General features: G+C 37.6%; 2 protein-coding genes across 5 annotated transcripts in view; both read right to left on the reverse strand.

Moving 5' to 3' along the window:
* The window catches only part of TEK (TEK receptor tyrosine kinase), a 54,944-nt gene extending 43,758 nt beyond the window's left edge, over positions 1-11,186 (reverse strand). For both annotated transcript variants that reach the window (XM_042015297.1, XM_042015296.1), the window contains exons 1-2: positions 10,775-11,186; positions 1,795-9,391 (exon numbers count right to left, since the gene is read on the reverse strand). In XM_042015297.1, coding sequence (XP_041871231.1) covers positions 1,795-1,846 — 52 coding nt within the window. In that variant the 5' untranslated portion in view covers positions 1,847-9,391; positions 10,775-11,186. The remainder of the gene's footprint in view (positions 1-1,794; positions 9,392-10,774) is intronic.
* Positions 11,187-12,097: 911 nt separating this feature from the next.
* The window catches only part of IFT74 (intraflagellar transport 74), a 36,831-nt gene continuing 26,396 nt past the window's right edge, over positions 12,098-22,532 (reverse strand). For all 3 annotated transcript variants that reach the window (XM_042015303.1, XM_042015301.1, XM_042015302.1), the window contains 5 exons: positions 21,610-21,736; positions 17,626-17,789; positions 16,904-17,029; positions 14,458-14,518; positions 12,098-12,843 (listed from right to left, as the gene is read on the reverse strand). In XM_042015303.1, the coding sequence (XP_041871237.1) occupies positions 12,728-12,843; positions 14,458-14,518; positions 16,904-17,029; positions 17,626-17,789; positions 21,610-21,736 (594 nt within the window). In that variant the 3' untranslated portion in view covers positions 12,098-12,727. The remainder of the gene's footprint in view (positions 12,844-14,457; positions 14,519-16,903; positions 17,030-17,625; positions 17,790-21,609; positions 21,737-22,532) is intronic.

Raw genomic sequence — 22,532 nt, forward strand, 5'->3', positions numbered from 1 at the left:
GTCTGTACGGAGTGTAGACTCTCCCCTGCTCAGGGAATGTCATTCCTGCTTTCCTGAACTCCGCCTGCAGTATCTAGAGGAAAGCAGGCTCGCATTGTCTTCCACTGCTCGCCCCAGGAAACATGATATCATTCTCAAACAAAAGCGGGAAAGCTGACAGATCTATTGAGATGGGTGTGACTACAGCACACACCTCGCTGGTCAGCCCCTGTGGAAAATGCAGTGACTGGCAGCTCATTGGTGCTGGGCTGTCTGTGCTCTCCACATTTTTATAGCTAATCTCTGCAAATGACTTTTGTTTCTCCTCTACTTGTGACTTAATGAACGTTGTTGCTGTCTATGTCAAATAGGTATATGACACCATGCAGAGAAATAGGAGGGACAAGGAAAAAAGGTGGAATAACTGCACTTCTTTTCTTCTCCATCCATAGTGCGTACAGCACCAGATATTTCCAAAAAGTGTAATGCTGGAAGTGATCTGAGGGCTAAACAGGTTGAATGCATGTGCAGCTAAACAATCAAGAAACTGAAGCCACAGAAGAGGAATTGGTAATAACAACATGTAGCCTATTACAGCAATTGCTAGATAAGAATATTTCCAAACATGATTTCAACAGATTAAAAACTCTTTTTTTTTTGCCTGCATTAACCTCTAGCCTTTTATAGATGCCAAAAGTAACATCTCAAACTCGTAATTTTATTGTTAACAGCTGTTGGCATGCTGCTAATCAAGAAGATCTGTACAGAGCAATTGTGAAGAAAGTTGCAGGGAAATAAGGACTTCTGCCTTTTCGTGCTACTTTCTGGTTTTCACTGCAGGACAATTTGCAGTTCTACAGCACATTACATTTTTACTGTGAGGTGGACTTGAACAACCTGTATATATACATCTCATTGCAATGGTTAAGGGTGAGTTAAGAGTCTAAGGTTGTCATGTGACTTGTATTTTTCTTTTACAAATTTTTACAGAAGAAACTGACTAGAAAATCAAAATGAGGATTGTAAAAGTGGTCTTTACTCAAATGTGGAGTAACTTTGAATCTGATGGCAGGAGAACAGCCCTCAGGGCTCTGCATGTGATAGGTTCAGCAATGTATCTCTGAATCAACATTATCAACATTAATGCTGAAATTACTGTAAACTAAATTTGAATTAGTATAATATTTGTGTATACCTTTCTACAGATATCTCTTATGATAACTTCTGATTTGCTGAACTAATGACATTTGCTGATAATACTATATAACTGTGTTTTAAGTGGTTTTAATTGATCTTGTATTTTTTTCCCTCTTTTTTCCACTGACTCTCATCTAAATGCCACTTGTGGAATCTTGTCTAAAATCAGATACTGGAATAGCTACACATATCCAGCGTACGGCTAGTTCTTAAAGTCAGTCACAGAAGTCGACATTAATCTGTATTTAGAGCAGATTCCTTAGGGAAAGACACCAATGGTTTCAATGTTATCAGCTGTCTAAAAAAATTAGTACATTCGATAGAAAAGAAACCCTGATGCAACAAATGTATCAACAAACAACTTCAACAGTTAAAAGCTGCAGCAGTGAATCCTACATGTAGCTAAATCATCCCCAGTTGCTTGGCCCCAGTCCTGCCCTCACTTGCTGTAAGAGCTCTGCACAGAGAAGTGGACTCCCTGAAACAAACACGAGTACTTAAATCAGTAAAGGTAAGCGCTGGAGTGAAGGGTAGACAAGTCAAAGGCTAGGTGCATACTGTGTGAAAAACAAAGAAAGGCATGACAGGTCCACTACAGCTATTAGAGCCAAAGTTTACCTGAAATCAACAGGCTGAATCCATAGAGAACTAGGTGTGCTAGAGGGTCCATGCTTTCCAAAGTATATCCATCCAGTTCTTACAGCTGTTCATGGAGTATCCTTTCCTCGGGGCAGACCTTTAGCAGTTACTCTTGTCCTGCATGGTACGCCGTTTACAAGTCACAGGCAAGAAATCAGAGCACTGGCGCAGGCTGGAACAGTCTCATTGCTGTCTGAGTACAGGGAGTTTAAGTTCCTTTTTCCTGTTTCCTTTGTAGATTAGGATGGGAAAGGCAGGATCTTAAAGGCATTTTTGTATCAGCAGGACTGCAGGGGAGTCCAAATCCCATCCATCCAGCAATACATCAAAACAATTATCTGGAGCTGCTGGAGAAGCAGGGGACTGCTGTTGTTCACAGTCAGCAGAATAAGAACAATGATGGCATCCTCCAGTAGGTGTGAGAGTGGAAGTAAAACATCCTCCACCTAGGTAGAGTAGGTGGAAAGTGCTATTATCTCATTCTCAAAGTCCAGGTCTGCTAGATTCTCAGGGTGCTATAGTGTATTCCCTTATTTATTTAATCCACACATAAGCTGCTGGCTGCAATGCATTTCTGCACACAATAATGAAAATAAGAAGTAAACAGTAACAAAGCAGCCAGCTGAATCCAGTATAGACCAAAGCCATCCACAATCCAGCAAACTATTCCCTTAGTTCATGTGTTTTACTGTTAACTATTTTTCTTTACATTTGACAATTGGAAACAGACTGAAAACTTGTTGCAATAATAAATCTCATACAGAGTTATTATGACTTCAGTGGGATTAAAACGCCTGCATCACTCAGGGAGGTCTTAAAACTCGGAAGCTAAAACAAAACACAAAGAAAAAATACAAAGAAAAGCAGAAAAAAAATGAATGAAATAAATTTAAAGACAGCACTCGTATATATAAACAGAATTGAAATTAAAGAGCACTTGACAAAACATGATCCATGGCAATATAGCATTTGAAAGTTCTGTAGTTCTGCCAAGATGCCAACAGCCAGAATTACTTTTATGGAAATACAGAAAAAGGAATTTTCAGCACAATTTTGGAAATGGGGTATGGGTTTATCCTACTTTGATTTAATCTCCTTTTAGCCTTTGATTGTAGTGTAGATTTCACAGAGGAAGTCCTTCACACCCAAGATCTATTGCCACGTGGAGAGAAGGGTTACAACCACAGCAAATGGGAAGGCAGCAGCCCAGAGTTCCTTACGTGTGTCCCGCCTTTCCCTCCATATAACCAAAAGCCAAACCAAGTAGAAATTTATACTGAAAATACCCTGTGGGTGCAAAAACACAGTATGAGGTACAAACACTACTAAAATTCCTTTTTGATGCTTAAAGGAGGCAGAATATAAGATATTTACGTGGTTTGGTTTCAGACTAAAATAAACACATATATTTTGTCCATTTTAGATTTTGGAGAACATCTACTCTTCTTTTACTCTTAGATGTGAAGCAGTAGTGATCACCCCTCTCCAATTGCACCTTAGCTTTTTTAAGTCTGCAAGTAGAGATCCCTCCAATATCAGAACACTTACTATATTAGCAGATACTAAATATTGTCATATTTCCCATCTAGTGGATAACTGTTTTGTTATTCATTTAACCTGTTTATAAGTCGGCCAATCCTCAATTATTTTTGATTTGTTGAGGGATGGGGAGCAGGAAGGAAGGAGAGGGGACAGGCTTAAACAACTGCAGTCAAGGCTGTGGTTCTCCAGATTGCTGCTCTAATCTTAGAGGGGTTTTTTAAAGTTTCCACTTAAATCTCACTTTCCTGCTGTAAAGAGGTCACTAAAGAGAAATGCATCATGTCTCCATTTGAAATACACCTAAATAGAAAGTAATGCTTCTGATACTGATTTTGCAGTATGAATAATGGGCCAGGTGAGCTGTTCATTCTTTTTTGAAGAACCAACTTGTGCCTACTGATCATTTCAGCTGCCATGATGACAAGGTAGTTATTTATCTCAGAGTGGACAGCCTGCACATGAAGCATTCCACAAATACAAGGTTGCAAAGGCCTGCTGAAGCCAGAAGAGAGGAGATACATACCAACCCAAGCCAGAATTTGTTTAGGGTACCAGCATCAGCAGGATTGTGTAGTTCATTTCTGTTTCATTACAAAATTTAATTTTCGAAGAAATGAAGAATAGCATCTACAATTCAGCAAACACTAAAGTACTCCTTTATATGTAGTATGTGTTAAAAGCAGGTCTGTTTCTATTTGGAAAGCTTTTAAGTGCCACCACTTAATTAGTGCTCCCACTAAAGTCCAAATTAATCACATGATAAGCTTTTTCTACTGCAGACTTTAAAGGATTTCAATATTCTATCTTATTCTCACTCAACATTAAGTGTCTGCTAGGTCTACCTTTCATATTTTCGTCCTTATATTTCATGTGCCTAGAAGGTAAGTATTTTTTAAGGTAGGTCATATTAATTTTGTGTCCCTTGAAGTAAAAACTGTATTATCTGATCACCTTCTGATTAGTGAGCGACACAAAAGTGCAGTAGAATTGCCTGTCCCCACCAACAAACAGATAGTCCTTAGCTAATGGGGATACTGAGTCTCAGCCTGCATTCACTATTAATGACATGAAGAATTCCGAATAGCCTTTGGCAAAACCTGATGGCCAGTCAAATAAACTGGGCTAAAAGTAAGGATGGGACAAGGAGTAAAATATGGTACAGAGTTACTCTAACTTTTATTGCATATGGGGCTGTTGACTATCAGGGCGTCCAATGAGCATCCTTGCCACATCTTCAGGTAGGTATGTAGCTGTATTTTGGCCCCATAAACCACACTCTTGTCTTTTCTAAAGATACTTGGAAAGACTCCAAAAGGCAATTTCGAAAGAGTTCCCCTCAGAAACATCAGTTTTGTTGGTGGTTAACTGCTGATTCAAACATATTCACATCTTAACCCCCAACATAATGGCATGCATAAGTTTAAATTACTTGCAGCAGGGAAACAAATTGTCTTCCAACATGTAAATATAACCCTAGCATTAAACATGGCTTTTCATAACTGTCTTTGCTGAAGGCTAATTTTATGATACGTCAAGTGCCCTGAACTCCTGACACCAGGCTTTCCTCTTTAGATAAGCAGCACACTTGTCTCAAGGACAACCCATTCATACATGCTGCACCACATGGAAATATGTGAAGAGGAAAAAGAGACAATGCCACTGCACTTCTTTAGTCAGGTAGATGTGTTAGCAGAAATCACATATCCTCTTGCAGTGTCTGGTCACATTATATTTTTTGGAACCAAGCCATTACTTTGGCCTTGACATGATGTTGATACGTCTTATTAGGAGGCAGTAAAGGAACTTTAGGAATTATTACTCACCACAGTCAGCTAATGTGAAACAAAGGCTCACAAATGATGGGGTTTAAGCTTCTTCTCTCAAACAGATCCTGTTCTCCTCTGCAACATGGCCTATGCCATTGTGGCCAGCTGTAGCCCTTAAGCCATCTATCTGGGACCACATGGAAGTGAGAGGTAGCAGACAGGTGGCCAGGGAGAGGACATGTGCAGCTGCTGGTCTAAGAACTCAGGATGAGCACTGCCCCTACCACTTCAGTGGCAGTGGTAAATTGAGGGAGGTAAAGGTTTCTGGGGTACATGTCATGCAAACGTGGATAGGACAGTATGGAGGAATGGTGCTATCGAAATGGGTAGTTCTGAGAAACCTTAAGGTGAGGTAGAAAAGGTAACAGTTTTTTGCTGCACTGCTTCCCCTGGATATACATACTCAGAAGGCAATTCAGGGTTGCAAACATATGATCCACTTTTTTTGCTCAGCATTTTTGTTTTCTTTTCTAAAAAAGAGTTTCTCTTGGAGAACATAGCCTGGAAAATGGCTGAGTACCAGGCAGTCTACAGAACAGCCTTAGCCAAAGGGAGCTGTTGCTTTCCTGTCTTCCTTGATACTGAAATGAAAGGGAATTTACTGAATGGAATTAAACACAGGACCTGATGGGGATCTCAGGTTTCTTTCAAAGGGAAAGCTCAGCTGATGAAAAAACACATGAGTATTTTAGAGTTTCTGTATGAGTAAAGTCATTGTGAAGAACATTAGGCCATTTGTCTAACATCTATGCTCTGAAAACTTCTGCTTTGCAAGTCACTTGTATTCTTTTGAAAAATGCTTCATGTATATTTTAGACTAGCCTGCCCATTGTCAGCAGAAGGACAAAAAAAATGCTTCTCTGTTGTACTACTTTCATTGTAATTTTTTACAATAAATTTTGAAGGACAAATGAGTCTGTGTGTTTATGTTTAATGGCAACAATTGTATATCCAAATATCTTTAAGATATTGATATTAAATCTCCCCAAATGATGCACAGCAATAATAGTAGGGCATGAACAAGGCAAATTTCATGTTTTTGCCATCTGGAGAAATAAAGATTAATTTCATAAGCCTTGTAATACATATGATCTTTGAAGATCTGACTACTGTTTCCAAGGACCAGGAAATGGGTCATGCTGACTAGATCTCAGGGGTAGTGTTCTCAGCCATTAGGGTTACAAAAATTCATTCTTAATATCCTGTTTGCAGGACCTACTATCTTCCACTGACTTATTATCACACTGTTAGTATGATTTAATGGTGCTTTTTAATGGTGATTTTAAACAAGCACAACTTACGATAAATTTCCTGTCCACCTGCCTCTTCTTCCAAATTTGGGACTGGAAGTCTTGCAGAAGTCTTGGAAATCTGAAGGCTTTATTTAGAATTTTGTCTCTCATGCATAATTGTTAAAGTCACTGATGCAACTGATAATTTCTACTATAGTCACTATTTTATTTTTCTTCCTAATTTTAAGAGGTGCTGAGTCCCCCTTACATCACAAGTATTTGTGGGCAAACTTGAGTTTTATGTTGGAGACAGGTCTTGCACCTTATTCATCCTTGCTGCACAGCAGAAATCTTGGGGCTGATACAAAGATACCAGTGCTCAGTGAATCAAGCTCAGTCCCTTTAAATGAATGTAGCTTTCAAGGAATTCACTCTACAAGAGGAAACAAGAGTGGATAATTTAATGTTTCTGGCTCTTTTTTTCTCTCTCTTTTTTTATTTAATGTGGAACATTTCCTCCCATTTCACACATTTGGCATATTGTCCAGTTAGTCCTCCTTCCTGAAAGGAGAACCTGTAAGTGTTGGGCTCAAGTCACGGCAAGAACATTTCTTCCTCTGGTCCAAGATTTTGTCAATCCCAACAAATGATTAATCAAAGCTGGGATTTGAATTCAGATCATTTCTGTAGCTGTGAATGCTTAAAGGCTTCCTCTTTACTCAGAAAGATGACAACTATTTTGTTTGGGACTAATCCAGTTCCCTTCTGAGTGATTGACCTGCATTTCAAGGCCTTGCTCTGCACATACAAGACATGCATCATTTGGTGTTCAGCTGCTATTCACACTGTGTAGCTGTTCAAGCGAGCTCCAATTTTACCACCACTTTCAGAATCTGAAGGGTTTTCACTCTGATTGCTACATCCACCACACCCAGATGATTTAACACCATGATCTATGTTTCCAAGGAGTTCACTCAAAGCAGGTCCTTAAGAACAGTTACAAAGTAATCTTTTAATCTCTTTCTCCTCAAACTAATACATTCTAATGGCTAGCACCTCGTCTTAAGGCCTGCATTATGCCTCGTAGTTTTGTTTTATACCAGCAGCAGGAAACTGGAAGTGTACTGAAAGAATTTACAACCACTTCACCTTGGAAACATGTCCCTACAATTATGAAACAGCACATACTAACACTAAGAGCCATTAACTAAAGTTGTCAGGAGGAAAGAACTCTCAGTGTTCCACCTGTCTAGAATTGCTCAAAGGAATATTGCATTGTTGACTTCTAAGCTCACTAAGAGAAATTTAAAAAAACAAACTTATTTTGAAAGACAGACAAGATTTTTTAATCACCGTTAAAAGCAGTGAGGCAAGATGAAGCAGGAAAACCAACAAGAGGATTAACCTTTGCTTGCAGCAAAAATAAGAGTTTGCCTGGAGATATGATGACATCCCTTAATATATGGGAACAAGGTTGGTGCACTGTCATGCCATCATGAACTGGGAACACAGCAGTCGTTCCTGTGCTTGTCCTCAAGCAAAGGATAAACAACATGGCAGCAACACACCCTTTGATTGAAGGCTTTGAAATTGAAATGCTTCTTGACGTACGGTGTGCCATTGAAGTGGGATGTGGAGTGACAATAATTGTCAAACATGGTATCCTAATGCCTCAGTGGCATCTTACTGAAGGGGGACTAGGTTAGGGAACTTTTAACAAACTGGAAAACATAACTCCATGGAACTTGTTGAAATGCACCCACATGTGTACAGAGGTAGCTGACTTGTGGCATTGCAAGGTCATTCCTGAGTACCTTTTTTTTTTTATGGTGGTAAGAGAGAGGCTTCTGAATACTGAAAGACAGAGTATGTCACTCCTACCTTCAGGAGAGCAAGAAGAGTGATCCAGGGAATGACAGACTGGTCAGCCTCATCTCAATCCCTGAGAAAGCTGTGGAGCAACTAAGGCTGTATACGATTTCCAGACACATTAAGGATGGGAAGGTGATCATGAGTAGAGAGCACAGATTTATGAAGAAGAAATTATGCTTAACCAACCTGATAGCCATCCAAAATGAGGCAACTAACTCACTGAGCAAGGAGAGAGGTTAGGATGTTGTTTACCTCAACATAAGCAAGGTGTTTGCCAGAATTTTCCATTAAATCCTCATCGATAACGCTGACAAAGTATGGTTAAATAAGCAGGCTCGGGGTTCACTGTGTGGTCAGTGGCCTGAAGTCCAGCTGGAGGCCAGACAGTAGTGGAATACCACAGCCATGGATATGGCGGCAATACTGTTTAACCTTTTCACTGATGACCTGGACGATGGGTCAGAGTTCACCCTCAGGAAGCATGCAGATGACACAAAGCTGGGAGGAGGGGTTGATACACTATATGGTGTGCTGTCCAGAGGGACCTAAACAGGTGAAGTGGGCAGCCAAGAATGTCATGAAGTTCCGACACATGTAAAGTCCTGCCCCTGTGGAGGAACAATCCAGGCACCCACGCACACTGAGGGCTGAGTGGCTGGAAACCTGCTTTACTGAGAAGGTCCTTGGGGCCCTTCCTGGTGTACACCAAGCTGACCAAGAGCCAACAATGCACAGCAAAACAGGCCAGCAGTATTCAGCACATGTTAGGAAGAGCATTGCCAGGCAGGCTGAGGGAGGTGATCCTTACTCAGCCCTGGTAAGAGAGGTGAGCAGAAGAGGTTTTAAGTATCTCCACCTCGCAGATGCTGCCAGTTAATTCATGTCCTCTCAGTCTGAAGTCACAGCAGAAAATGGATAAAAGACTGCCTGGGTAGAGAGAGACCTGTGTTACTGAATTAGTGTCCTGATGTATACACAGGAGTTTCAGTGAAAAAGTATTGTGTGTCTGGTACTTAAACCATATTAAAAAAAAAAAAGATATAAAGAGTTAAAGAAAAGGTGATTTTCACTGATACTTGAGGAACTAGGTAAGGGTACAGTTTACTCAGCTGTCGCGGGTTCGGTTTGTAACCGGGCAGAAACACCAATTTAGTGTAGTGGTTTGGTCCAAAATACTCATTACTGTTTATCTGCTGTGAGATAAGAATTAGGAGAAATGCAAAACAGGCACCAAACTTGAAAGAATATAAAGAAGTTTATTAACAGACCTAAAAGAAGAAGGAAAAAAAATTATACCACCTTCAGAACTCTCCTCCTCCCCCCACCTTCCTCCCTTCTCCCACTGACAATGTGAAAAGACAACCCTTAAGATGTTCAGTCTGTTTACCACTTCCATAATAACCTTGTTCAGTCCATTTAGAAAGAGAAGTCTCTTCTTGCTCATGCTATGAAAACATTATCACAACGAGACAGCCGCCCACTTCCAAATATCGTTCAGTCCATTTAGGAAGAGGAGTCTCTCTGCCTGCGTGTGAGTCCTTTCCCCCGACTTGCAGCTTTTCCCGCAACTGCCTTCGAGGGTCCACTCTTGAAGTTTTTTGGGGTACAATTTTAAGGTTGAGCCGTTCAGAAACAAAAACAGAGGCCCTTCTCCTTCCCTGGGAGCAAAGGGTCTTCATCATCTTCATCTTTAGGACTATCTCTGGGAGCATCTCTAGGAACTGAGGTTTTCTCCTTTCCCGTTCGGAGCAAAAGTCCTCATCTGGTTCATCTCTACGGACTGAGGTTTTCTCCTTTCCCGTTTGGAGCAAAAGTCCTCATCTGGTTCATCTCTCCCTGTCCAAACTTCTCATGAAATTACAGCTGCGTCAGCATCTGCCTATCTCAGCGCAGGTGCTTTTGCTCACGAGTTGAACACTCCACCCCCCATATCTTCATGAAATTACAACAGGATACTCTGATATATCATAGCTTCACAACAGAATTTCAGCTTTAAGCATCTCCTCTCTCTCTTCCCTCAGGTTTTCAGCTCTTCACAGCAATAAAAGGGTTACTCTCACCTCGGCCTTGCAGCTTTGCAGCTGGAATGTTGAATTTTTCTTATCGCAGTGGAGAGGGGGGAGAGCCGAGCCGCTCTGGCTGCCCACGGCAAGGCAGTGGGGGGGGTTCCACGGCTGGAACAGGTCCATGGCTTCAGGATGGCCGTGGCCCGGCCCGGCCTGGCCCAGGCAGGGCCTGGCCGGGCCCGCTGGCCCCCACACGGGGCCTGCAGCCACCTGTCCCAGCGCCGGAAACGAGAGAGAGCTTGGAGGGGGAGTTTGCCTATTCTTAAATGTGGATCACAGAGGTGATCACAACTTTAAGTGGCTTAGAGAATTGTCCATATTCAAACTGGCCAGCTGATAGGTTCTGTCAGTTCCCAGAGGAAACTGTAAGCACCCCTTAGCAAGGACGTCCCTTCCGGGACTATGCTTGCTAACCTATGACATCAGCTCACTACTGGGAGTGAGTTACTCATCTTCCAGAGGAAGATGAAACACTTGCCGCATAGCTCATCACTTAGAATCCATACAGTTCTTTTCAGCCATGGGTACTATGACTGCTATCAAGGACCATAAGGATGAATTGTTAAGAGAAAGAATGAGTGATAAGATTCTCACACAGAAACAGGTTATCTGAAGATCCTTCAGTAGAACAAGAAAAAGAACAGCACGCTAGAGAAAGGGGTTTCATGACAGGCACCTCCGGGGAACACAACAAAAACCTGTAAACTTTACCATGCTGTCTTACAGAACCACTACCAAGGAATAAAACCTTCCCCTGCCCTGAGAGAAAGCAAAGTCAGAGCAGTCTGTTTATTCAGTCTGCAGCTTTTTTCCATTGTTCACTACAATATGTTATTCTAGCACAAGTGGAATTCAGGAGGCGATCTCTCTGGCTGATGGTTTGATTGGTGAGAATATTAGACTTCAACTATCTCTGCAAATAATGGGCTTTCTCTGGAATAGCTGAAACTCTGACAGGAAGGAAGAGACTTTAGTGGGAATTTCCCCTAGATAACAGTCCTTAGTTTATAGAAATCCTGTTCCATTATCTCTAAATATTATAAATATATAAAGCGACACCGTTTACTGTGCTGAATTTGCAAACACAGTGCTCTCTGCACAAATCTCAGTATTTTTAGGTTACAGATTTCTTTATATTCAAAATCGCAATCACAGATTTGAGGAAATTTAGTGATAAAAATACAGAACTATTTCAATGGACTCAGAATATTTTCTAATTGTTTCTCTACTCCAGTTTTATAAAGTGAGGTGCATAGTCTACCTCTTTTCTGGAAAACTTTTCTATGAGAGCAGAACAATTATAAAACCAGTTCCCATTGCTTTTTAGTAGTTTCTTTCCACAAGGCTAGTTTACTGTTTAGCTAAGCTTTCTACCTATAGTCAACTGTGCTTTTTCTATTTGATCAGGACTAGCTTACAATATACCAGGTGAAAGAAATTATCAATAAGCAGTTTATAAATACATTACCTGTAAAATGTGAGAGAAATATATAAATGGAATTTTTTTTAATCTAAGCATTTTCTGAAATTTCTATATCATAAAGCACATTGTTATTTTCTACACATTTTTTTGTTCTGTGTTGAAACTCTTCCTTGTCTTCTTGTCAGAGGTTCCGTATGACACTGCTTGTTGAAACTGGAGGGAAAAAAAACATTGCAGAAAATATACAAATAATTTTCTCTGCTATTTCCTTTACTGGTGAATACTACAGCAGTAAAATACTCCACACAAAATCAGTGTTAGTTATGTTTCACTGCTTTTTATCATAGTTCGCTCTTTATAATTACATCTTAAAAAATAAGGAAGTTAATTCTCCATTAGGAAATGACAATTTACTGGCATTTGCTTTTATTTTAAGATTTTACACTATGAAGCAATTTTGACTTTAAAAGACACTTGTCATCCTTAGATGCTTTCCTTACTTGGTATAAATTGCTATCTATATAGGTATGGTATGCTGGTATTACCATTTAGCTTATTACACACTTAATTTAAGATAATGCATATGACAACCTGTCAAGCAGTCCTCCTGTTCTGTTCGGAAGGGGTAGGACTACAGGGCAATTAGAAATTCAGTGTGTAAAGCAGACTAAAATTTCACATTGAGATGCAATTCAGCAACGGGCCTCAGTAACTCATTGGGCAGTATTTCCTTCTTGTTTCTAAAATTCAGATGTTTATTTCTAAAAATTTTAAACATTGCAAAAGGAGGGATAGTATTAAAACCTGTAACTTCTAAAAACCTGGTAAAATAATTTTAAGAGTATCTGTCACCCTAGTGGTGAGTGAATGATCTCAGTAGTCCAGCTTTCCATGCGGCCTTTGCACATCTCTCATTGTTGGTCCATTCGGGCAGGAAGGAAATGCCTAGGTTCAGTTCTTGGTGTTCTGCAAAGCTTCTATGAGAGCTTGGTTGTATTCTTTGACCAGCTTTTTCACATTCTTCTTTATTGGCTGGTAGTCACTCTCCTGACTTTTTGTTGCTATGACTGATTAAACGAATTAAGGAAACAAACTGCCAGTATGAATATGAGCATAATCACAAATCACAAGGGAACCGTAATACCATACACTTCCTTCTATGAAAACTGTCAAGGAGTGAAAATAGTGGAAAAAACTCAGACTGGGGCTAATTTACTAGCTGCCATCTCATGACAAGCACTGTAGAAAAAAAAAGTGATTACATGTCTGAGTCACTTTTGTTTTCATATATATTTATATATTTATATAGGCAGTAAGTCCCTCATGAAGGACTCTGCCTATTGTTACACTGTAAACCAAACCATTTCAAGGCACTCAGCTATGTACAGCCATACAGTCTGGCTACAAAAGTCCCAGTCCAAGAAAGCAGCCCCTCTCCAGTAGCCTAAGCAGACATACTCTGTTCAAGGGTCTGCACTTGGATAGGCAATATTTCATACCAAGTTAGGAGATACTTTAATATCCTGATCATCTTTTCTCTTGGTTTGTCTTAAAGTTTTTTTTTTAAGAAAAATTGTGTTTAAGAGTATTGCCTTAATAAAATATTTCTGTAGAGCCTCCTTCAAAGAGGAGGTAGCTCCAACTATATTACACTGCACAAGACTTTTTTCAGATGTTTTTCTAAGAATTAGAGCACTTACCAGATTCGAGAAATGGGATATTTGGTATCTGAAGAAAACAACACTATATGTATATGTATACATATAGCTATATGTATGCGCATCAATTATTAAATATATTATCATGATCATCAGTATTACTTCTGTGATGGCTAGGCAATCACAAAATTGCCCAAAATATATCCCTGTGCCATTTTCTGAGACATGAAGGAATGTTCACTGTCCAACACACTACGCTAGATGGTGGGGTCTAGTTTTGATGTTATCTTTACCAATTACATTTGTACTTTAATCACAAAACAGCGATTTTTTGTGTCTTAGAGATTTTTTAAACAAAAATTTATTTCTTAAATAACTTTAAAGAAGTAATTTTATTGTAGTGAATTCACTGTCCCTAGAATACAAAATGAAAGTGTACCTTGGTCCTATTCAGGTCTCTATCATAACTAAGGAGAAAAATAGAAAAATAGTACCAGATGAGAAGAACCATCAATTCTAATTAAAACAAACTTCCGTGCTTTTCCTAATTTCAAAAACTATCTTATCAAAGCCATTTGCAAATCAGCAAATAATGATTTTGTTGATATGATTACTGGAATACAACTCGTTAATTTGAATCACATAAAGAGAGAGCTACAAGACACTTCCCCCACCCCAGCATGTTTTCAAACAGTGCTACCCTGGCAGATTAATTTCAGATAAGACTGGAGAGATGTGAAGATGAACTTTGTATGAAACCTAGTGGCAAACCTGAGAAAGATGGAAAAAATCCAGACTGCAAGGCAAAGCTTACGCTTTAGGACCCTGTAAATTGTTTCAGACAACACATGCAAGTTTTGCTACGTATAATATCTGCAGGTATTTGCAAAGGATTGCCTTTCCCCTCCTCCCCTGTCTTCTGCAGCCCATTCCGTCCTGTCTCATTCTACTGGAGGAAACAGACTTCTTCCTCAATTAATACAGTGTGTGAATTTGACTCTTACTTCTTAAAGAAAAGGATACACTCCTTCATCATAAAGTTATTTTGCTCATGGTGCTGCCACTTCCTCTCCAAATTTGTAAGCTGAAAACATAAAACCACAAAAAGAGCCAAAAATCAAAATGGTAATTATTACACACATATTTTACACAAATAATCTTGTATCAGTACCTTATACTCTATAATCTGATAAGATCAAAGTTATTTCACATAAAAAACACAGAAATGATAAACAATGGCAAGATGTTTTTAAAGCTGCTGCTCATTAACCTGCATATATAATTAAGCTCTTCATAATCCATCTGTATAAAAGCACTGCATGCAACTGCAGTAACAGATGAAAAAATCTGATGAGAATTCAAGACTTGTCATATAAGGAAGTTAATGGGCAAGTTAGAAATAAAAAGGTGAACAATTCAGAGAGATACCAATTCTCATTATGCTTCATATCATTTAGATGATCTTCTTAAAATCAGTAAGATCTAAAATCACCAAAGATGCAATATTTCCTGACACTGTCTTGGACTTTGCACTACACAGAAGAAACTTCCTTACTTCCATAGTTAAGTTTCCTGTCCAATGCCAGAAGCTGCGATAAGAACAGAGCTGCAGCAAGAAGATTGTAGGAATGTGGGTTCAGTGCTGGCACTTCTTCAATACTTTCAGCATCAACAGGAAACTAATGTGGACATTATATTGATGGCTGCTTCCTTACAATACAATTTTATATTTGTTTTTCTGATGCTACTGTTCAAGGTTCTGCATTTCAAGATACGAAGCTGTTATTTTTAAATGTAAAACTGAAAATCATTCTGGGACTAAACTTTCAGTGGAAACTAAGACAATAAATAAGGAAAATATCACAGTATTTTACTTAAAAGCTTATTATTAAGCCGGAAGAGACGAAAATAATTGCTGTACAACTCAAACCTTAACAGTAAAGAATCAGTTTTATATTGTACTGGTTTGCATCAAACAAGGCAATCATTTGTCTCCAAGACTAGGTATTTCTGACCAATTAAAATTGTTATTGTCCTCTTCGTAGATGTTCCTGCACACAACACAGCCAGTAAAGGAACCTGGAACTGAAATACTTACTGTCTTGCACACAGAAAAGGAAAGATCCAGTGTATTTTTATAGAAACTGCTTGAAGACCAGTTGACCTCTTGCAAAATTGCCCAAGTCCTCCACATTTATGAACACTATTTGAACTTCAAAATGCTTGATGAATGTCAAATAATCAGTTACTATAAGACATACCTTAATTCACACTGAGGATATTTACACTTAGGACATAAAAAGTAAAGAAACAAATCCTTTTCAAACACATTAAAATAGAACTGCCACAGCTTAATGAACTGAAGAAATGCTGTACAACTACTAATTTATAGAAAATGTTAAGCCTAATTATGCAAGTATCTTAACACTGTCTGAGTATGCATTTCTGATTTACGTAAACTCTAGAATCTGGTCTTGGCAAAAAAAGATACACAGCATCTGAAGTCTTGCACACTTTGGCATGTGGCTTTGAGGATTTAGATCATCACCCTAGAATGATTATAATAATCCTATGCTACAAATGGACACAGATGCCTCAGTCAGAGCTATGCCTTCTCATCTGCTCCACAACATTCATTCCACAAGAAAGTCAACTTAAAAATGTACAATATGACCTTCAGCTTTTAACCATATTAGAAAAAAAGTAACAGTCCTAAAGGACAAATATCTCAACAACCTCAAGCAATAAAAAACAGTGAAATGCATTACAAAAAAATCAATTTCCCTTTCCACCTTATTTTAAGGTTATCCATTTTCCTTCTGTGCATTCAAAACTTTATTCCAGTAAAGTTCTGCTGCCAAAATGACAGCAATTTATGTGTGTTTATAATGAAAGAATAAAAGCTGCTCAAGAGGTTATAAACATCTTCTTTCCTGATTCACTTTTGAAATGTAAACGTATATGTATACCAAAGTTGTTTAAAGAAGTGTGAACAGATCCTAAAACTTCAGTGGCCTGCAAGGAGTAGAAGAATTGGAAAAAGGAAAATGGAATTAATAGCACAGATTTAAAGAAAAAAAATTATCACCATGACTTTAAAAGCAAAAGGGAACTTAGCTACTAGTAGTGACTTTTTTTTCCCCTGCAGTTTCTTTCTAAGTTCATCCTCAAACTACTTAAGCAAAGGAAGGGCAGAAGGTAGAGAGTTCTGAGCAAGATTAACAGAAAAACTTAAACAAAGGATTCGCATACTTTCTCTACTAGTAATCCAAAGCTTACAAGCCATTTGTTGTCAGAATATTAACTTTTGTTTGAAAACAGCAAATACAGCTACACACTTACAACATATGATTTAGAAAACTCACTAAGAAGGAATAAACAGATTCTGTCTTACAATGCTTCATGTAAGTGAGAAAACCAAAACTGAGAAAGTAACAACTGAAAGGATAATATGTGACTTGACCTATACCTGAGAATGCGTCTCATTTTCTTGCAGCTCCTTCTTTAGTGTCTCATACTGTGCATTCAAATGCTCCATTATTTTCTTAAAAGCATGGCTGCATTTTGTTAACTTTTCTTTGTCATCCTGGAGTTTCTAGTTAGAAAAAAACCCAACACAAACTGATTAATGGATGAATTAATTTGCTGCAGGCTTCAGGCACATTACTTCAATTTACCTTTCAAGATGCTACTTTTTTTCCTTTTAGAACAAAGCCATATGCATATGCATAAAGAACTCATAGGCTTTTCACTAGCACTGCATACTCTATCCCAAAAATAATACTCAATGATTATGAGCAAGTTGTATGCTTAGACAATACTGTATGAGCACCAGTGGGAATGCTGATATTAAGAATTTGTAGGAAATTCACTTTTGCTTGTGTTCTGTGTTAGATTGCTAAATTCAAAGCCATGGGTAGTCATAAATTACATCAGAATAGTTTAGCTGAATCACTAAAATAAAATGGGGAGATTTTGTGGAAGAAGGTTATCAGAAGATACCCAGCTGAATACCTGCTACATGTACCCAGTTAGTAAGTCACACATAATATAGCAAAATAGTATTTGGATTCATTTGCACTGATATGCAATCCTGTTTTTCAGCTGTCAGGAAGGACTCTCAATCACAAAACTGGATTCCCCTCCACTAGCTGCTCAAAAGCACACACTCTGTTTCATCCCTTTCATTACCTTTTTCTTTTCTTCTCCTGATGCTTTCAGAGCTGGCAAATTATTGTAGATCTCCAACTCTGCTTTTGTCTGTTCAATTTTGTCTTTAAGAGAAGCCAGTTCACCAACCATCTTGCCCTCCAGAAGTTCCATCTTCTGTAAGTCCATCTGCAGTTTTTGACTCTCTAGATCACCAGACACACAATCACTAATTAACAGTACTTTTTGTTTCATAATACACAGCCCATTACATACAGATTTATGCTATATTTAACCAATATAAACAGCTCCTAAATACACTTCTGATTTTGATATTTATGGGACTGTTAATGTGAAAGAAATAAAAAATTTGATCTTCACAACCACCCCACAAGTCAGACTCATACACTACAATTACTGTATTATAATCCGTAAGTGAAGAGTAATGGAAGTGTGATGATCTTCTGTATCACAGTGTTTCTATTTTTAATGTTTATAGCACCACACCATTAATTATAGCACCACAATCTTAAAGCAGTGGTGAAACTTACAAAAAAATTATTGCAATGATGCAGAAAAATTGAAGAAATATTTTTATTAGTTTTTTAGCATCTTGTTATTTTTATTTGTGCTGCTTGAATACGGATAAAGCTTAGTTTTAAGAGAACAAATAGCGAAACTTATTTTAAACATTTGCTTTGTACAGGAAAACACTTTCATACATCCGCCGAAAAGAAGTGTCACAGCTTACAACATCAACATGGGCTACAATAAACAGCATTTACTTCTGAGGCTCCATTAAAAAAGTAACAGTTACAGGTAATTAAAGGAATTAGAACTATGGGTGGATTCTGACAAAGGTAACTGTGGAGACTGAAACTGTCCAGGCATGAGACATGTGTGAGAAGAAACAATAAAGATATACCAAGTAATAAAAATACTTTGACTCAGTCTTGAGGGTAAGTTACCTACCCAGAGTGGGGAAGGACTAGAGGTTGGTTAGTCTTAGTTTGTATGGTTTTGTGACCTGTCATTGTATTTCACTCATGTTCCTGAATATTAAACACATGGGTACATCCTCTTATGTTTCAGATCTGTGTCTAACTCAGAAGAATGATATAGATAATGGAGTTTTTTTCCTATATTTCAAAGTATCAGGCAACATGGGCTATTGGGAGGGATGAGACTGCACAAAGAAACTTTTCTTGGCATAGGTTTGTATTTTGAGATTTGTGCTGATCTGATGAAAAAAGGACAGAAAATTGCCTCCCCAACTTAACCAAGGCAGTATAAATCTTTAAGGCAGAAGAAAATAGATGTCTCTATGTGATAGAAGGACAGTTCACCTTTCCACAAACTGTGGATATAGTTTTGTCAGTGGACTTCTATGGGAAAATCTCACTTGATCAAAACACTCAGAGCAAGGTACTCATCTCTCTTCTTGTGTATTTATGCCATATACTTATTTTTTAGAGTGAAACATTTGTTTTTATCAACACTTCTGGCTTATTACAGAGCACGTTCATGATTTCTTTAGGAACGTCAGAATGAAAAAAAAGACAAACCAAGATTTTTGTGTGCCATTTGCAATTCTCCTGAGGAATACGGATCCATAAGGTAAGATTGAAAGTGTCCTCTATGTGCAAAGAGCATTTATATAAATATGAAAATTTCCCTTGCAAATTAAAAGAAGGATTTTAAATTAAAATATTTTGCATTGCTTTGCATGTAAGTAATTCACAGTCTGCCTTCCACTGCAAAGGGCTTAAGAAAACACTTTCTCTCTGTCTACAATATTTTATAACGGCTCAGAGTTTCTCACTGAAGTTAACATTGAATTGGTTAATGACAGATTATAAACCACAACTGAACAGATCACAGCTTTACTTCTCTTGTTCCCACAGCACTGTGGTTTAAAGACAAATGCTTAAGGACATCAATAAATGAGAATCTTAGATCAGAAATAGTAAAAAGTAGAATTATTAAATAAATTCAGATAAGAAAGAAATAGCAGAAAACAACTATAGATGTTCATGAGGATTTACTTAGGTCTTATCAGAGCATTTTCACTTTTTATATAGTTGTTCTGTATATCTGTATTTTGTTATTTTAAAATTATACATAGTTGACCAGTTGGAATTTATTTTACATGTAAAGAGTAGTACCAACCTAAATGCCAAAAAGGAAAAAAAAATTTTCTTGTTCTGTTCTGTCTAATACAACTATGATGAGACTGCAATGGGTATTCCTATCCATTCACACTTTCTGGAGAATGGGAAAGAAACTGGAAGGGGCAAATTTTATCCTTATCCAGCAGCAGACTCAGTGAAAAAACCTCAAAACTGAAAAAACCTCAGAATTTCTCTAGGGGAAGAGACAGGAAGAGGATGCAGCCCAGTTCCTTCTGATAGGCCATGAAGTTGCAGTGTCTAGCATGCAGTGTGTACATAGTGGCAAATTCTCAGAACAAACTACAGTGACCCAAGGAAATGTTTTTGGGAAACCATGCCATCAGCACTTTTGTTTACCCTTCACGGTTTCCTTTTCTTTTTTATTGTTTTTAAGGGTTCTGCTGGTGGACTTTTTATATCTTTGTTATGGCAAGAAAATATGGAAATTCAGATTTTAATCATAACAAAAGAATCCTGAAGACGACTGTGCTATAATTCAAAGGTTAGAAGGAACTTCAACAGTGCAAACTGAGCATTCACTGTATTTCTGAAAGAATCTTAAGTAGTTCATTATACTATCTGTGAATCCTAGCTGTCAGACATTTACTTAGGAATAATTTAAATTGTCTGCTGAAAATTATGTACTGTAACTTCCTTCTCTTCCCTTGCAGAGAAAGAAGTATGTCTTTCAATAATGCCTCTACAGCACTATGTGCTTCCAAAACATCCTTATATTGTAAAATAGTCAGAAATGATACCTATATGAAAGAACAAAAAGTCATATTTGAACTTCTGATATATGGCCCAGAAATTTAAATTAGACTACAACTTCAAAATGAGTCTTTGCAGACAAGCAAACAGTAAGTGTTCAAACACACACCAGAAAATCAATTTCTCTAACATTTTGTGCCAAACAACTTCTAATTTGCTCATATCTACTTTGAAGTCACAATACCGGCTGCTCTTTTGAAAATTACTACGAAGTACATCATGTAAGAGACTTCTAACAAAATGATTTATAGTTCTTAATTCCTGCCCCTTCCTTTACGCCAAACAAACAAGGAAAGGTTTGCTGAACCAATAACGATACTGGCAAAGACATAGAATTGTGAAAACAATTCTACCATAAGCGGTGCAAATAAAGAACTAAAGAGATACTTGTTACGGGAATGAACGAAAACTACTGTCCGCTTTTTGAAATTACAGAGAACATCCTGAAGATGCTAGTAAGTATTTGAGTATTTTGAAAATGAAGTCAAAATGAGTATTCACTTTGCAGAACCAAAGCCTCGGGATTTGAGAGCTACTCACTGTTGTTGTCAGTTAATTGCCTGAGGTACATATCCCTTTGGAAAAGCATAAACCATAAATAAGTGATACTAAGAATTAAATTTACAAATAATACATGGTGAGATAACTATGGAAAACTCCGCTTCAGTTTATTAAATACACTTTCAAGGTCGTGAAAGATCTTATTTTGAGGTAAGTATTAGTAAAATCAAATACTAGCTTAATTCAACCCCTGTATTAAAATACCCCTGTTTGACATGTATCTGTGCAAGGAAAATGATTATTTAGTGATAATAGTAAGGTAAGTATAAATAAGTATACACTCTTACTATAAATGTATAATATACAATATCTAATAGATTATAATAGATATAAATAAATTGAGAAAAATAAATAACTTGTTACCCACAAGCACTTCAATTTGTGAACTTGCCACTGTATTTTAATATGTGGAGATCACTTGATATCTAATATTTGGGGATCTTCTACATGTTATCAGTGTAACAATGCAGGTAGTCTTTTATTATTTTAAGGAATTAATTAGAAAGTCTGTTGCTGATCTCACCTGTAATCAGACTCTTAGCAGTGCTCTGTGATTTCTGCATTTCATTTGATTTGAAAGTGAGGTCTTCCTGCATAATCTTCAGCTCTTGATTGGTAACAGATGAAATTTGTTTCATATGATTCAGATTCTGTGTATTACCAACAACAATAACAACATGCTGTATTTTTGAAACAACAAGTGGTAACTGGACAAGTAAGAAAATCTCCTGTCCTATGACATTGTTATTTGCCTTTTCTACTACAAAGACTTAGAATACTGGAAATAATCTGAAGTGATTTAAATGTGAATGATTTTCATTCTGCTAACTTCTGATAAAAGATGTATTGACAGACCAGCACAGATGAAAACAAAACGCAGCAAATATAAACTGTGCTGCCATATAGGTCTATTGTAAAGTAAGTGATGGTGCCTAAAATATATCTTATGGTGTACTGTATTGAAGTAGGAAGAAGACAATTAAAATAATCATAGAATCAAAATATTACTCAGATGAAAGTTTTCCATAACATAAAAAAATCCATGGGAGTTAAGAACATAAAAAGAAGTCTTGAAAGTGAAAAAAAGGGCAGACTGTAAATGGGAACAGTTTCTGAACTGTTGCATTATTAATATATAATATTTACATTAAATATTATACAGCAGGGCATTTCAGACATACCTTTAGTATATCAGAGACACAACTGGAATATTTTTTTAGTTACATAACACTAGTGACAGAATACCCATGAGCTGAGATTTGCAAACTTTGGATAAACAAAATATTGCAGTAGTTTTATCTGCAGTATTTGGAAATGTTTATCATTATTGATGTTAGTTACAACAGAGATGAAGAATTATAGAAATTATGCAAATATTTCTTTGTTCTTGTCACAATATTACATACTATTCAAAACTCTTCCCCCAGAAAAAAAAGAGAAATTAAA

Source organism: Corvus kubaryi, unplaced genomic scaffold (genome assembly GCF_017639235.1).
Source record: "Corvus kubaryi isolate FWS band 111438036 unplaced genomic scaffold, C.kubaryi_AGA036_p1.0 split3-37296, whole genome shotgun sequence".
In the NCBI taxonomy this organism is placed as follows: domain Eukaryota; kingdom Metazoa; phylum Chordata; class Aves; order Passeriformes; family Corvidae; genus Corvus; species Corvus kubaryi.